Raw genomic sequence first — 16,110 nt, forward strand, 5'->3', positions numbered from 1 at the left:
AATACTTTGTGAGTATGGAGTGTGTGCTAGAGAACTATTTTGGCTAGAGAACTGTTTCCACTAGTTTCCACAGCCACAAAGTAAAAATGTGCTATGTCGGGAAAATGTTTGAAAACAAAAATGTGCTGAATTTTTTTGCTTAATTACCCACAAGGTTAGCAGTGTGTTTAAGGTTAGGGTTAGTTTTAAAATCACACTTTAGAAGATACATTTTATAAATAGGCAGGGTTTATGACTTTGTGGCTGTGGTAACTAATGACGACCCTAGAGAATGCACTGGGACAGAAGCAGAAGATCAGACTCGCTGGGAGAGCCAAACAGGATGTGAAAGCTCAATCAGAATCCAAATTGTACAACAGAGGGGAGAGTAAGACTGCTTGGCTCTCGCTCGAGTGAGAGATGGAGGAGGGGGAGCATGGGGAGAGTAGGGGATATGGGGAGGGGGAACATGATGAGAGTTGGGGAGATGGAATAGGGGGAGCATGAGGTGAGTAGGGGATATGGGGAGGGGGAACATGATGAGAGTTGGGGAGATGGAGGAGGGGGAGCATGAGGAGAGTAGGAGAGATGGGGAGAGGAAACATGAGGAGAGTTGGGGAGATGGAAGAGGGGGAGCATGAGGAGAGTAGGGGATATGGGGAGGGGGAACATGATGAGAGTTGGGGAGATGGAGGAGGGGGAGCATGATTGGTCTTGTAATTCTATCCTATCCTGGAGAGTAGGGGATATGGGGAGGGGGGACATGATGAGAGTTGGGGAGATGGAAGAGGGGGAGCATGAGGTGAGTAGGGGAGATAGGAAGGGGGAACATGAGGAGAGTTGGGGAGATGGAGGAGGGGGAGCATGGGGAGAGTAGGGGATATGGGGAGGGGGAACATGATGAGAGTTGGGGAGATGGAAGAGGGGGAGCATGAGGTGAGTAGGGGAGATAGGAAGGGGGAACATGATGAGAGTAGGGGAGATGGAGGAGGGGGAGCATGGGGAGAGTAGGTGAGATGGGGAGAGGGAGCATGCGGAGAGTAGGGGAGATGGGGGGCATGGGGAGAGTAGGGGAGATGGGGAGAGTAGAGGAGATAGAGGAGGGGATATGGGGAAAGTAAAGAATATGGAGAGAGTAGAGGACATGGGAGAGGTAGATGAGATGGAGGTCGGGAGATGGGGAGATGGGGAGGGTTGGGAATATGGAGGAGGGGGTATGGAGAGAGTTGTGGAGATAGAGGAGGGGAAATGGTTAGAGTAGGGGAGATGTAAAATGGGGAGAGTAGGGGAGATGGAAGATTGTATCAGAGATGGAGAAGAGTAGGGGCAATGGAGGAGAGTAGGGGAGATGGAGGAGAGTAGGGGCGATGGAGAAGAGTAGGGGAGATTGGGAGAGTAGGGGAGATGGGGAGGGGGGAAGAGATTGCCTGCAAACCTTGCCCCAGTGAATGAGTTTACAGACTGTGCATGCAACACGTCACACATCAGGTGCCTAAAGATTGGGAAGTAAACTGCCGCCATTCAAATGCAAATTCTGACTACTCTTCTGTCACTCTCGCTTTTGGAGAGGGAGATGCACAGACTCGCATTGAAACGCCACATGGCCCCGACGAGTGTTCCCAACACGCTTTGTAGCAGTGTTCTCAATGCTCCTAGCAGAATCTACAGTTGAAGTGCACCCAGTTCCCAGAGGTGGGCAGCATGCCACAGCCACCCCTTCCTTCACATACCACAACACTGTCGCTACCTCGGGGTCTCAGCTGGACAGGGTTTAAGAATACAGTGACAACTTCGGGCTTTCGGCTGGGTAGGGTTTAAGAAAACAGTCACTGCCTCAGGCTTTAGGCTGGTCAGGGTTTAAGAGCACAGTGACTATCTCAGGCTTTTGGCTGGGCATGGTTTAAGAACACAGTGACTACCTCAGGCTTTAGGCTGGGCAGGGTTTAAGGATACAGTGACTACCTCAGGCTTTTGGCTGGGCAGGGTTTAAGAACACAGTGACTACCTCAGGCTTTCGGCTTGGCAGGGTTTAAGAACACAGTGATTACCGCAGGCTTTCGGCTTGGCAGGGTTTAAGAACACAGTGATTACCCCAGGCTTTCGGCTGGGCAGGGTTTAAGAACACAGTGACTACCTCAGGCTTTTGGCTGGGCAGGGTAACTTTTAAGGATCAGACTTTAGCCCAAAATGACATACCCAAATCTAACTGCCTGTAGCTCAGGACCTGAAGCAAGGATATGCATATTCTTGATACCACTTGAAAGGAAACACTTTGTAGTTTGTTGAAATGTGAAATTAATGTAGGAGAATATAGCACATTAAATCTGGTAAAAGATAATATAAAGAAAAAAACGTTTTTTTGTTTTTTTTGTTTGTTTTATCGTCTTTGAAATACAAGAGAAAGGCCACAATGTAGTATTCCAGTTTAGGTGCAATTTAGATTTTGGCAACTAGATGACAGCAGTGTATGTGCAAAGTTTTAGACTGATCCAATGAACCATTGCATTTCTGTTCAAAATGTTGTATCAAGTCTGCCCAAATGTGCCTAATTGATTTATTAAGAACACAGTGACTAAGCCCTACTGGGCTTTCGGCTGGGCAGGGTTTAAGGGTTTACGGACACAGTGACTACCTCAGGCTTTTGGCTGGGCAGGGTTTAAGAACACAGTTTTACCTCAGGCTTTTGGCTGGGCAGGGTTTAAGGGTTCAAGAACCTAGTTACTACCTCAGGCTTTCAGCTGGGTAGGGTTTAAGAAAACCGTCACTACCTCAGGCTTTCAGCTGGGTAGGGTTTAAGAAAACCGTCACTACCTCAGGCTTTCAGCTGGGTAGGGTTTAAGCATGACATTTGTTTTGTCCCTCCCCCCTCCTTCACTTCTGGGTCCAAGAGAACTTGAAGTCTGTTGGAGTTAGTGCGCTCATCCTCCTCCCTTGGAAAAACAATGTGACCATATGACAGGTTGGTAGGATGACGTTAAATACAAAACATGCGAACCAGTCTCCTTTGGTGACATTTCTAGGGCACCGCTGGAATTGTCAAAACAAACTCAGGACACAAACTGAGGAGGGCAGTAGAAAGCCCAGCACCTGTGACCATTCGAAAGGAGCAGGTGCAAGACTGTTCATTAGGCCACCCCAGCCTGACACTGAAGTCTTTAAGTTGCAGTCTGGGGCAACGTGTGAGGGACTGCCCGGGGACTGGGGCGAGACATCAAGGTGAGCAATGCAATTCCAGCTTGAATAATGGAGTGCTTCCCTTCCAGCCTGACACCTGTGTTTCTCATGCAATTTCACCACACTGTCCCAGCAGCACCCGGGAGCTATTTGGGCTCCCCCTGGAGTCACTGGTTCACAAACAACTCTCGATTCACAATTATTCTGTGGCTAGTTGCCATTAACGTCATATTGCAGACACTTTTATGCAAAGCAACTTACAGGAGCAATTAGGGAACATAGACATATTTTTCTCCTAGTCCTCTCAGTTTTTGAACCAGCAACCTTTACTGGCCCAACTCTCTTAACCGCTAGGCCACCTGCAGCCCCGAGAAGTTATTCTGCACCCAAATTGTTTCAGGTCTCGAAGAGGCTGTGGAGAGTAGAACAATCACCTGAACAACATGAAGTGAAAGAGAATACCCCCTATGAACTGGGTGACGAATTATGTTCATAGAATGCTTACAAAGGACTCCCAGCATAGTACCGGCACTGATTTAAATCCATTGTAATGTCTCAAACTGCAGGTCTATTTTCACCACAGGTAATCCCTTGATGAGTGCAGGTATGAAGTCATAATCACGCATACATTTCTACAGTTGCTAAGCACACCATATAATACATCCACGGACGAACCATTGTATGTTGGTAATAACAGTAGATTAATACACAAGGAGGCAAAATCCCCTGTGAGCTTTGGAGCTCACTAACAATAATGACTACACTGTAAACATTAAGACAGAAATGTACCGGAAGCTAAGAGAGGACGTAGGCAGCAGCCCAGCCTGCACACTAAAACACACACAGGCAGGGAGAATGATGGCAAACTATCTTCCCCAGCAGGCCTCTCTAGCAACATATGTTTGCAAGTAATTAAAATAAGTTCCCAAGTGGGTACCGTGTCATATTGAAATACAATGTGCAAAACAAATTACCTTTCCATGGCAGGGGACAGGAGACCAGCGTGTTGGAGGCTCCTGCCAGAGTGGGGAGTGGCAGAGGCAAGCGCAATTGATGTATTGACTTCTAATTAGTTTGTCAGGGGTTAAAGCTTTCCAGAGCAATGTAATAATTGATGAGAGCTTACAGGGAAACAGAAAGGTAGGAGCAGCAAGCCATTCCACATTAAGATCTTTTTTTAAAGAGACTCATCCACATGGGCAGAGGAGGTTGTGCATTAAATATATATTATTGTGGTTGAAATATTTATTGGGAGCTGTGAAGTTGTGACTGCCTAAAGCTGTAATGTTTGCATATACTGTATACAGGTTTCATTGTCATTGTCTGTGGAAACATAGCTTTTTTATGCACACACACACACACACACACACACACACACACACACACACACACACACACACACACACACACACACACACACACACACACACACACACACACACACACACACACACACACACACACACACACACACACACACACACACACACACACACACACACACACACACACACATTCCCATTCTCTGTTCAAACTCTCCTTCAGATGAGTCCCAAGATGGGCTTGGCGAAGATACAATTGGTGTGTTTTACTGCAGTGTGTCTAAGGGGGCTTCCCATCAGGCAGACAGACAGGTGATTGGGCTTTGAAGCGGCTCCATCTTTCTCACTGATGAAGGCCAGAGAACGGGGCCTCCCCTCAAGACCCCATTAAAGGGGAAGTGAGGGGCCACGGGTTTGATGTCCAATCCCTGGGAAGCCTCTGCCCTCAGCACATTGGATGCGTCCCAAATGGCACCCTATTCCGTTTATAGTGCACTACTTTCGACCAGGGGCCATAGTGGCATTTGGGATGCGGGCATTATGTGCCACGTGAGAGCGATCACAGCTTATTAAAGTGGAAATAATGACTCCTCCACCTCCGGCATGAAATATTTAACAAGGACAAAGAAGACAGACCCAAAGGTGATTTATACCTGGTGAGCAAGGAGGAGGAGAAGGTGGACAATGCCTGTCCATACAGAGCATTTCGCTGTACCTTGATTAGCCTGTGCTCTGTTACCTTCCAGCACTATCCCTCATGTGAAATTAAAGGTTCCCATTTTGATGCATACAGCAATTCACAATTTACCTGTGCTACAAATCGACAAAAAGGATATTTTACTTCAATATTATTCCAATAGCTTCTTAAGAGAGGGTTATTGAAGCTGGTTGTTGTACAGTATACGTAGTATATAAAATAGTTGTATTATTGCTAATTGAAGGCCCCTATAAACAGAAAACCATTTGTATTATTTGTTCAAGCATATGGACTACTGTGGTTTACTGTCGACATTGAAATATCTAGTTAAGTTAGTAGGTCTTTTTATCATTGGTCTAAATATTCTGTACAAGAAGCAAAATCATTTACAGCTCTTTTCTCTCATTCAAGGTAGCGCCTGGAACACAAATACTGGCTAATGTTCCTTGAGAAGAAAGTATCGATGTATTTATTTTTCCATGGTCTTGAGTAAATTAGCTTTTTTCCCCCCATGGGGAATCTGGGGGAAAGAAGCGGAGTGAAAATGCTCTCCATCAAAAGTGAGTGAATTGGATTTTCACAAGATGAATTGCTCAGACAAGAGTTTACTCCAATTATAACATGAAGAGGCTTGAGTTCTAGTGCTTCCAATGTGGTCAACCGCAATTAAGGTCGATTGGACAGAGGTATCAGGAGCACCAATTGCATAAACATATTTACACTGCGAGTAGAGAGAAGTTAATAGACAAAATGATAAATGACGCTGCAATCAAACATTTCCAACAAGAGATATCATCGTATAACATGACAGCTTCTTCAAATTACATATGCGAAAACCAAGACATTGAGAAAGTCATTTCAAACCACAGCTGTCTTTTCGATAGAGCTTCGATAGAGCCAATAGAGCTTTTAAATTCAGTGCAATATTATACTGACTGCCGACTAAGGCTGTCTTGGCTCTTTGTGTGGCCATCTCTCTCCATTTCAACACATTTTCCATGGAAGTCATAGATAGGATTTGGTCAGGAAAAGCTTGAGTGGGTCTTTTATCCTGAGTCCTAACAATTCTAACTTTCCATTAAAAGCTGGGCCATACAACATTGAAGCATGACATCAATGTACGTAGCTGTTTTCATGGTAGAGAAGGATGAACGGGTGTGTAACTTTTAACCCGTATCTAGGTCGGACATGAGCTAGTTTGATAAGAGCGATGGAAACCCACCATACTGGTTTATTGTGAAGAAATACAATGAGTCATTATGACATTCCACAGTTATTGACATGAGTCAGGCCTTACCTTATTGAGGCCCAGACTAAACCTTTACCACAACTCTAGTGTACTGGTTAATCATGAAGCAATACTACTGTTACTGACATAAGCCAAGCCTTACCCTCCCTAGGCTAAACCTTTAATATACTCTAGTGTACATTGTAAAAAATTATAATATTGAGATTCAGTTAAAATTACAAATTTTAAGTAACCAAGAAAGTTTACAAAATTGGGTTGAGTTGAAAAAATAGATTAATTAAGTTGACTTCAACTCACTCAAAATGTCATAACTTATTAAATCAAGTTGAGTTAACAACAAACAATGTGTTTACTCAACTTAGAAATTCACCATGAAGTCAAAACAACTGAAGCAACATAACAGTCGTGTTGACTGTAATTGTCTTAACTTATTAAATCAAGTTGAGTTAACAACAAACAATGTGTTTACTCAACTTCGAAATTCACAACCAAAAAGTAAAATCTAATGATGCAACATAAGAGTTATGTTGACTGAAATTGTCAAGTTCAGATGACTTCAACTTATTTTGCGATTGCTGAGCTCTTAGAATAATGCAACCGTTAATTTTGGCATTTACATTTTGGTCATTTAGCAGATGCTTTATCCAGAGCAACTTCACTTACTGAATTCAACGAAGGTAGATAAACAACCACATGTTAACAATAAATGTTTTTCTTTAACCGTTACTGAGAACGTTATTGTAGTTAAAGTGTTGTGTTGGTTGGTTGGTTGACTTAACTGAGTGCACTGCCAGTTTTGAAACTGGTGAAAAAGCTCACACATTGAGCAAGAGACAGATGGGAGCATAAGGTTCCCTACTGAAATCTGTGTTATGTAATTGTTATGGTCAGGGTTAATGTTGTTATATCAATGTATATATAGTCTACTTAACTTGATAGTAAGTTAGATGAATTGAAAATATGAAGTCATTTCAAAATGGAGGCTAGTTATTTCTACTAAATTGATTAACCTGTTGAGTGTAGGAGGCAGTATTTTGATGTTTGGATGAAAAACATACCCAAATTAAACTGCCTATTTCTCAGGCCCAGAAGCTAGAATATGCATATAATTGTCGGATTAGGATAGAAAACACTCTAAAGTTTCCAAAAACGGTCTAAATATTGTCTGTGAGTATAACAGAACTGATATTGCAGGCGAAAACCTGAGGAAAATCCAACTAGGAAGTGCCTCCTATTTTGAAAGCTCCCTGTTCCATTGCATGCCTTCCCTCCATTTAAAGTGATTTCAACCAGATTCCTTTCCCTATGACTTCCACATGTTGTGAACAGTCTTTAGACATAGTTTCAGCCTTTTATTTGGAAAAATGAGCGAGAACACATCAGTGGATGGCTGGGTGCCAGCAGAGTTTCGCATGCGCAACAGCTTGGAGCAGACATTTTCTCTCTCTCTTCTATTGAAAAAGATATGGTCCGGTTTAAATATTATTGATTATTTATTGTAAAAACAACCTGAGGGTTGATTATGAAAAACGTTTGACATGTTTCTACGAACTTTACGGATACTATTTGGAATTTTCGTCTGTTCCATCATGACCGCTCGAGCCTGTGGATTTCTGAACAAAATGTGCCAACCAAATGGAGGTATTTTGGATATGAAAATAATCTTTATGGAACAAAAGGAACATTTATTGTGTAACTAGGAGTCTCGTGAGTGTAAACTTCCGAAGATCATCAAAGGTAAGCGATTCATTTGATTGCTTTTCTGACTTTTGTGACCAATCTACTTTGCTGCTAGCTGTTTGTAATGTTTTGTCTCTTGGGGTAGATGTGCTTACATAAACTCTTGGTTTGCTTTAGCTGTAAAGCTTTTTGAAATCTGACACGCCAGGTGGATTAACAGCAAGCAAAGCTGTGTTTTGCTATATTGCACTTGTGATTTCATGAAAATTAAATCTTTTTAGTAATTTAATTTGAATTTGGCGCTCTGCAATTCAGCGGATGTTGACAAAAATGATCCCGCTAACAGGATGGGTGCGCCAAGAAGTTAAACTATAAATTGTAGGTTAAACTGACTATAAAGTTGACCTGACTTTATTTTATTAGTCAAAGTAAATTTGATGCTAGTTATATTAAGTTTAAAGTTTAAGTTATCCTAACTAAAGTTGAAATTGATTCAACTAGGAATAGAAGGTTATAATGACAAATGGTGAAGTTCACTTAGTCAAAGTAAATTTGGTGTAAATTAGGATAGCTTGAAATTCAAAGTTGGTAGAACTTGAAAAAGGCCATTCAACTTTATGACTCCGATAACAAGCTAAAACAACATATATTTTGAATCATGAATCAAATGAATGAATCAATACTACTGTTACAGACATAAACCAGGCCTTACCCTCCCCAGACTTGGGCTCCAGAAGTGTCTGAGGCTGAAGATGCCCAGGGTTAACATCAAGAAGACCACCCCTAGAATCAGGGCTCCTCGCTGATAACTCCGGTACCTGGTCTTCTTCTCTTTTCCGACCTCCACCTAAGGAGAACATTTGAAATCAAATTTTATGGAATAAAATGTATTTATATAGCCCTTCTTACATCAGCTGATATATCAACGTGTTGCACACCCAGCCTAAAACCCCAAACAGCAAGCAAAGCAGGTGTAGAAGCACCTGAGAAGCACTGCCAATCCATTCACACCTCAGCGTGGTTCATGTACATATCATATAATGTCGTTGAAGAAGTAACTATAATTTAAAACTTTCAAATAGTCTCTTAACACTTGGTATACACCTGCAGTGAGGATTTTGTTATTCCAATGGTAGTGTTATAACATTGTAATAACTACATTAGAACATGACATGATTGAAATAGTGTCTGACAATCATTTATTGATGCAAGATTCCTAATGTTGCTTACTCTCCATAGCCTCTATAGGCCTACTCTACAACATTGCAGAAATATTATATCAATAATTATATCAATAAAACCCCCACATACTTCTCTATTGTAGTATTAATGTGGTTCAGCATGTCATTTTGAACCTTGTACAACATTGCAGTCCCTTGAGAAAACTAGGAGAAGGCATCTGAAAGAGGAATTGGAGATTGAAAAATAGGCAACCTTGCCACCTGTACAACTCCTTGCTCTCTGTTTCCAGGCTTCAATTGATGAAGTTGGTGACAAACATATGCTTGCAACTTTGAAGAACTACTTTCTGGAAGTACCTTACTATGCCGGCACAAAGTAAATAATCAGCATATGGAAAATCTGCAGTGCTTCAGAGATACTAAAAGGTCACGTTTATTAAATGTTTCCTCCAATTAAACTCTCCCCACTGGACTCAATTCCCAGAGCTCAAGGCCACAAATGAATAAAACAGGGCTTTTGTTCCCCCTCAAAGCTCCAGGGGTGAGGGAATGAACTGTTCTAATTCACACTGGACTGCTTTCAAAGGTTTCCGAGGACCATGAAAAGAAGACATCGAAAACGGAGCTAACTTCGATTAGCAAAATGGTTGTTCCTTAAAAAAGAATTGATCCATCTTCTTGCATCTAAGGCAATGATAAAAAGTATACGTTGTTCAAACACAAGATATTTTTTAGGAATGCAGAACAAATGGTTCATTAACAACTATGAATTAAGGTAGAATTGAATGACTGTCATCGTGCTTGCTAGGTGTTTGCTAAATGTGTATATTGGGCTTCTATAGACTATACTTATTGAGTCGTAATTTACACTAAACTTGCATAAGGTGATAAGATGATGATATGATCAAGAATATGATGCTGCCAATGTTTGATGACTAATGTCTATCTAATAACCAGCAAGAATATGGATTTATAGATATGGACAGATAGTTTTCTCTCCATGTCTGGATTTCTATCTGGCTTTCATCCCTGACAGATCCAAGCATATTATCAACATGAAGAATGCAAAAGTGAAATGTATGTATATCAGTATGCACATATAATGAACATGTACACTATATATACAGTATGTGGATCCCCCTTCAAATAAGTGGATTCGGCTATTTCAGCCACACCCGTTGTTGACAGGTGACTAAAATTGAGAATGCAGGCATGCAATCTCCATAGACAAACATTTGCAGTAGAATGGCCTTACTGAAGAGCTCAGTGACTTTCAACATGGCACCGTCATAGGATGCCACCTTTCCAACAAGTCAGTTCGTAAAATGTCTGCCCTGCTAGAGCTGCCCCGGTCAACTGTAAGAGCTGTTATTGTGAAGTGGAAATGTCTAGGAACAACAACATCTCAGCCTCGAAGTGGTAGGCCACACAAGCTCGCACAGCGGGACCACCGAGTGCTGAAGCACATAGCGAGTAAAAATGTTCTGTTCTCAGTTGCAAAACTCACTACCGAGTTCCAAACTGCCTCTGGAAGCAAATTCCGCACAAGAACGTTGGGAGCTTCATGAAATTGGTTTTCCATGGCCGAGCAGCCGCACACAAGCATAAGATCACCATGCGCAATGCCAAGCGTCGTCTGGAATGGTGTAAAGCTCAAAGCCATTGGACTCTCAGTGGAAACTCGTTCTCTGGAGGGGTGAATCACACTTCACCATCTGGCAGTCCGACGGACAAATCTGGATTTGGCGGATGCCAGAAGAACGCTACCTGCCTGAATGCACTGTAAAGTTTATTGGAGGAGGAATAATGGTCTGGGGCTGTTTTTCATGGTTCAGGCTCCTTATTTCCAGTGAAGGGAAGTCTTAATACTACAGCATACAATGACATTCTAGACGATTCTGTGCTTCCAACTTTGTGGCAACATTTTGGGAAAGCCCTTCCTGTTTCAGCATGGTTTGATCGGTGTGGAAGAACTTGACTGGCCTGCACAGAGCTCTGACTTCAACCCCATCGAACACCTTTGAGATGAATTGAAATGCCAACTGCGAGCTAGGCCTAATCGGCCCAACATCAGTGCCCAACCTCACTAACCTCTTGTGGCTGAATGGAAGCAAGTCCCCGCAGCAACGTTCCGACATCTAGTGGAAAGCCTTCCCAGAAGAGTGGAGACTGTTATAGCAGCAAAGAGGGGACCAACTCCATATTAATGCCCATGATTTTGGAATGACATGTTCGACAAGCAGGTGTCCACATACTATTTGTCATGTAGGGTATGTGATAAACCATAGCAGTAGCCATAAACATCCAATGTGGCACATCAAGGCACCGGGTCTCCTCTCAAGGTCTGATGATAGGAAACAGAAGGATATATAGTCACAGGGCCAGAAATACCTATCATGAAGAGAATTTCTCCCAGCATGGAAAAAAATGTGTCCTAAGTCCACTCTCTCCTCCAGCAGCTTGCATAAGCAGTGGAAATCTGACTCGAGTACAGTTTAGACAGAATATAAATTGCACAGAGAAAGAGAGAGGGATTGAGCGCTTACTTAAAAAAATAGAGAACAAATAGAAAGCTGCAAAAGCTTAACAACGGGGCAGTGGGGGCTCATGGCAGTGGGCATTTTTGCCATCCTTACACATATCATTGAATTATGGTGGATTAAGTTAACACACAAACAAAACGTTTAAATTATTCCGCAAGACTAGTTTAAATTTTTCCACAAGACTGGACTAAGAGTAGTCCATTTTGGATTCAGTACAATCCTATTGATTCCCTCTATTCACATCTTAGCGAGTCTGTTGTAACAATTGACAAAATCTTCACATGAGAGAAGAGTGTGATGGATGAACAGCTTCTTAATCTCTTATTGGAATGTACCATTTTCATTTGGTACCAAAAGCATAGACACACAACAGATGAAATAAATAGCAAGTCACTGTCACTATTAAGAAGCAGAACTTTATGTCCAACATCACATTATTCGGGAGAATATCTATGGATTATAGAGGCAATGTGTTTTTTTATTCTGCCAGAGAGCAATAAGCACTCAAAAACAGCCACAGACATATTGAAATCTCACTGTACGTGATAACACATGTTATTGAGGAATAAAGTCCCCTAGCTCGGGTGAGTCTGAGGAAGAATAAACAACACAAGGACCCAAGGAGGCAAGGTGGAGAGGAAAGATGAGTAAAATATGCCTCTGGAAACACTCAGTATCAAGTCCCATTCCATTTGTGATTCCAAAGAGAAAACATTCGGTGACTGTATGATGTCAGATATAACTAGGCATTTGTTTTATTTGATTTATCTTAGCCTCATCATGACCTTCAGGTCTCTCAACCCACCTAAAACTCACAATATACCAATTGCAATGGCTCTATTCTCTGTAAGGTAGCTTTCTCCCAATATGCATGACAAAATACTGACATTTCTGGTCATTGTAATTGCATTCATTGTCTTTTCATCACCCAGTAAAATAAATACTGAATTCATTACTACTTATGACCAATATTTCTACAATCGGTATAGTATGGTCAATTAACAACAACAAAAAAGACATTAAGACTCACATCTTTCCATAGAGCCTGTTGACTGCTGGACTGAGAGCTATTTTCCATAATGCAAGCCCAGAGGAGAATTCCTTCAGATTCACCCGTCCTAGCTGGTAAAACTACTGAGTCTCTAGAAGGAAAAAAGTCCAAACTTCATTCCATTGGTCATTTCAGAGTGCACTGAAAGGGGAGGGATGTTTTAGATGGGATGGAACTACCAAAACAATTGTGATTCCCATTATAAGAATAGCAGATGTTTCCAGCGGAAATGTGCTCCTAACTCAAAGAGTGAAATATCTTATTTTTTAAAAATCTTCATTTTATTTAACTTGGCAAGTCAGTTAAGAACAAATTCTTATTTACAATGACGGCCTACCAAAAGGCAAGAGGCCTGTGGGGATGGGGGCTGGTAATAAAAAAGATATGTAGGTCAAAACAACACACAGCACAACAAGAGAGACACAAGGTAGGTTTTTAACTATACGATTCTGTACTACAGTCAGGAGAGTTATACTAATTTTACTTTATGTTGTATTCCTCTTGAAAATACATGGAATTATGAGAAAGAGAAGGTTGGCAAAGACAGCAAGCACAGTAAACACAGCAAAGACAGCAAAAACAGCAGACAGCAAAAACAGCAAAGACAGCAAGCACAGCAGAGACAGCAGAGACAGCAGAGACAGCAGGCACAGTAAACACAGCAAAGACAGCAAGCACATTAAACACAGCAAAGACAGCAAGCACAGTAAACACAGCAGACAGCAAAGACAGCAAGCACAGTAAACACAGCAAAGACAGCAAGCACAGTAAACACAGCAGACAGCAAAGACAGCAAGCACAGTAAACACAGCAAAGACAGCAAGCACAGTAAACACAGCAAAGACAACAAGCACAGTAAACACAGCAAAGACAGCAAGCACAGTAAACACAGCAAAGACAGCAAAGACAGCAAGCACAGTAAACACAGTAAACACAGCAAAGTGACTAATAGAAACAACACTCAGGATGATGTTCCCACACAGTGAAACATAATCCAATTCATTTCCTGTTCCTTTGTTCGACAAAGAGTTTACTTTGACACACAATGAAGCACTATTATAATTTGACACTCTATGCTGTTTGACACCTTTACAGTCTAAGGCCATGTGACACTGTGCAAACAGTTAAGCAGGAAGCTATCTAACATCTGGTGAAATCTGGCAGATTTCCAATCTTTCAGGCAAAAGGAGGACTTGAAGTTGTCTGGGAGTTAAAGCTGATAGTCCATATAGTATGTTGCTTCTACAGCACTAACTTTAAAGAATATTAAAACCGCTTAAGATAAAAAAAAAAGAAAAAAGAAGGGAATATGCCTGGACAAATCAACGGAATTGTCGTGGTGTTGTCCATGTCATTTTACTAGATGGTCGAGGTAAATACTCACACATACCTAGATGTCATAAGGAAGAGGAATACCGAGGACCAAGGTCAGTACAACGGAAATCATTAGAGCTAAACATGGTGAAGCAGGACTTTAGTGTGACATGCAACATTTCAACACTCATTAAGTCTGTCAGATCTGATAGCCATGCGGCTTTGTCAGCTTTTTCCTATTGATATAAATCTTTACAATTACTGTCACATTTTGCCTGGGTAAATCAAGCAGCAGCTCTTTCAGGAATAGTGTTGTGTCAGCACTGGAGTCAAGCAGACACAGACCATCCTCCTTGCAGCATTCAGAGCAATACTGGGGCTTCAACACCCATAGGATGGAATAAACAGCAATTTGGAGTCGAGTGTACGCCAGATACCTACAGATTAGAGGCGGGCTGATGGGAGCAGCTTGAGCAAACCTGGAAGAATGATCAATGTAGGACCATAATTTCAGTCAGTTTGCTACAGCAGGAAACAAGAAATGTGACTTATTATGTGGATTATAATTCATTTGTAAGGGTTGATACATTTTTCATTAGGGCAAATCAGGTCTGAAATTTAAAAGTGGAAATGGCTAACTTTAGAAGCCTTTTAAAACTCAAATACACTACAAGTTTGCATTTCCAGCTGTGGGAAATTCCCCGCAACAAAAAAGTGATTAAGATCCTACATCTGAAATAAACATTTACTCTTTCCCCTTGAAGCTCCATCGCTGACCAGCATTTGATAGGAATTTGATGAACTATTCAGCCTCTTGTCTGTTTTGTTGGCTGTTCAGACGCAGCCATGGAGTAGAATGTGAGGCACATAAAAGTTCAAAATAAGTGAAGGTGCAAACAAGGCAACTTTTCCATAACTTTGATGGCATGCATGTCGCATTCTTCTTCACCCCTCACTCTCCCTCCCCAGTCAAGGCCTTCCCACTCCGGCACAAAGCTGTTGAGGACACTCCACACATTTCCCCAGCCCATTGCCAAGGTACTCCAGCAGCCCCACTCTTCCCTGTCGCTACAGTAAGGCCTGCATCCATCTGGTCACGGCCAGTAGGCGCAGACATAGATTAACTGGGCTGGACGTGTGCAGTGAGACGATCAAGAGATAGGGTCCCATCTCTCACACACTAACAGCAGACGAAGCCAGCCCCTCCCTTTGGACTACACCGCAGCACCCCTGAGTGGCTCTGCACAGATCAAACATGGCCTTATTATCCTGTGTGATTCCATTATCCTCTTATGACCATTCTGCAGGTACTGCCTCAGTCTTTCATTACTGTGGAAGGAGAGGTGAGGGCGGAAGGGAGAGAGTGAGTATTAACGAAGGCAGTCATGGAAACTACAGCTCTGGGGTCTGAGGAAGGAGTTGGCTGCCTCCCTTTCTCTCTCCCTGCCTCTCTCTCGCTCCGTCTGCCTCACTCTGTCTCTCCTTCCCTCTTTCTCTATCTGTGTCCCTCACTCTCTCTCCCTCACTCTCTCGCTTCCGCTCTCTCTATCCGTCTCACTCACTCTCTCCATTCCTCTCTATCCATCTCCCATACTGTCTCTCCCTCCCTCACTCTGTCTCCCTCTCTCTCTCCATTCCTCTCTCTCTGTCCGTCTCCCTCACTCTCTCTCCCTCCCTCTCTATCTGTCTCCCTACCACGCTCTCTTTCTCTGGGTTGTCATGCTTCAGTGAGGAGAGGAAGAGGTGTAGCCCAGCACATGAAGCTTATGCACTTCACTGAGGAGCCTCTTGACTGTTTAATATAGTGTTGCTGGAAACTGACCAGAACTCTCATTTATTCTACTAATCCTTTTCAGTTCTGCTCTGCTATGTGCACAATTTCTTGGAAAATAACTGCCCCGCAAACATACACAAATATAC

The 16,110-nt window shown here is 42.3% G+C and overlaps 1 protein-coding gene across 1 annotated transcript in view; it reads right to left on the bottom strand.

The window, feature by feature from the left end:
* The window catches only part of tnmd (tenomodulin), an 83,068-nt gene extending 70,061 nt beyond the window's left edge, over positions 1-13,007 (bottom strand). The window contains exons 1-2 of the mRNA XM_046295827.1: positions 12,856-13,007; positions 8,814-8,948 (exon numbers count right to left, since the gene is read on the bottom strand). Of these exons, the coding sequence (XP_046151783.1) occupies positions 8,814-8,948; positions 12,856-12,903 (183 nt within the window). The 5' untranslated portion in view covers positions 12,904-13,007. The remainder of the gene's footprint in view (positions 1-8,813; positions 8,949-12,855) is intronic.
* Positions 13,008-16,110: the final 3,103 nt, after the last annotated feature.

Source organism: Oncorhynchus gorbuscha, linkage group LG13 (genome assembly GCF_021184085.1).
Source record: "Oncorhynchus gorbuscha isolate QuinsamMale2020 ecotype Even-year linkage group LG13, OgorEven_v1.0, whole genome shotgun sequence".
Taxonomy (NCBI): Eukaryota; Metazoa; Chordata; class Actinopteri; order Salmoniformes; family Salmonidae; genus Oncorhynchus; species Oncorhynchus gorbuscha.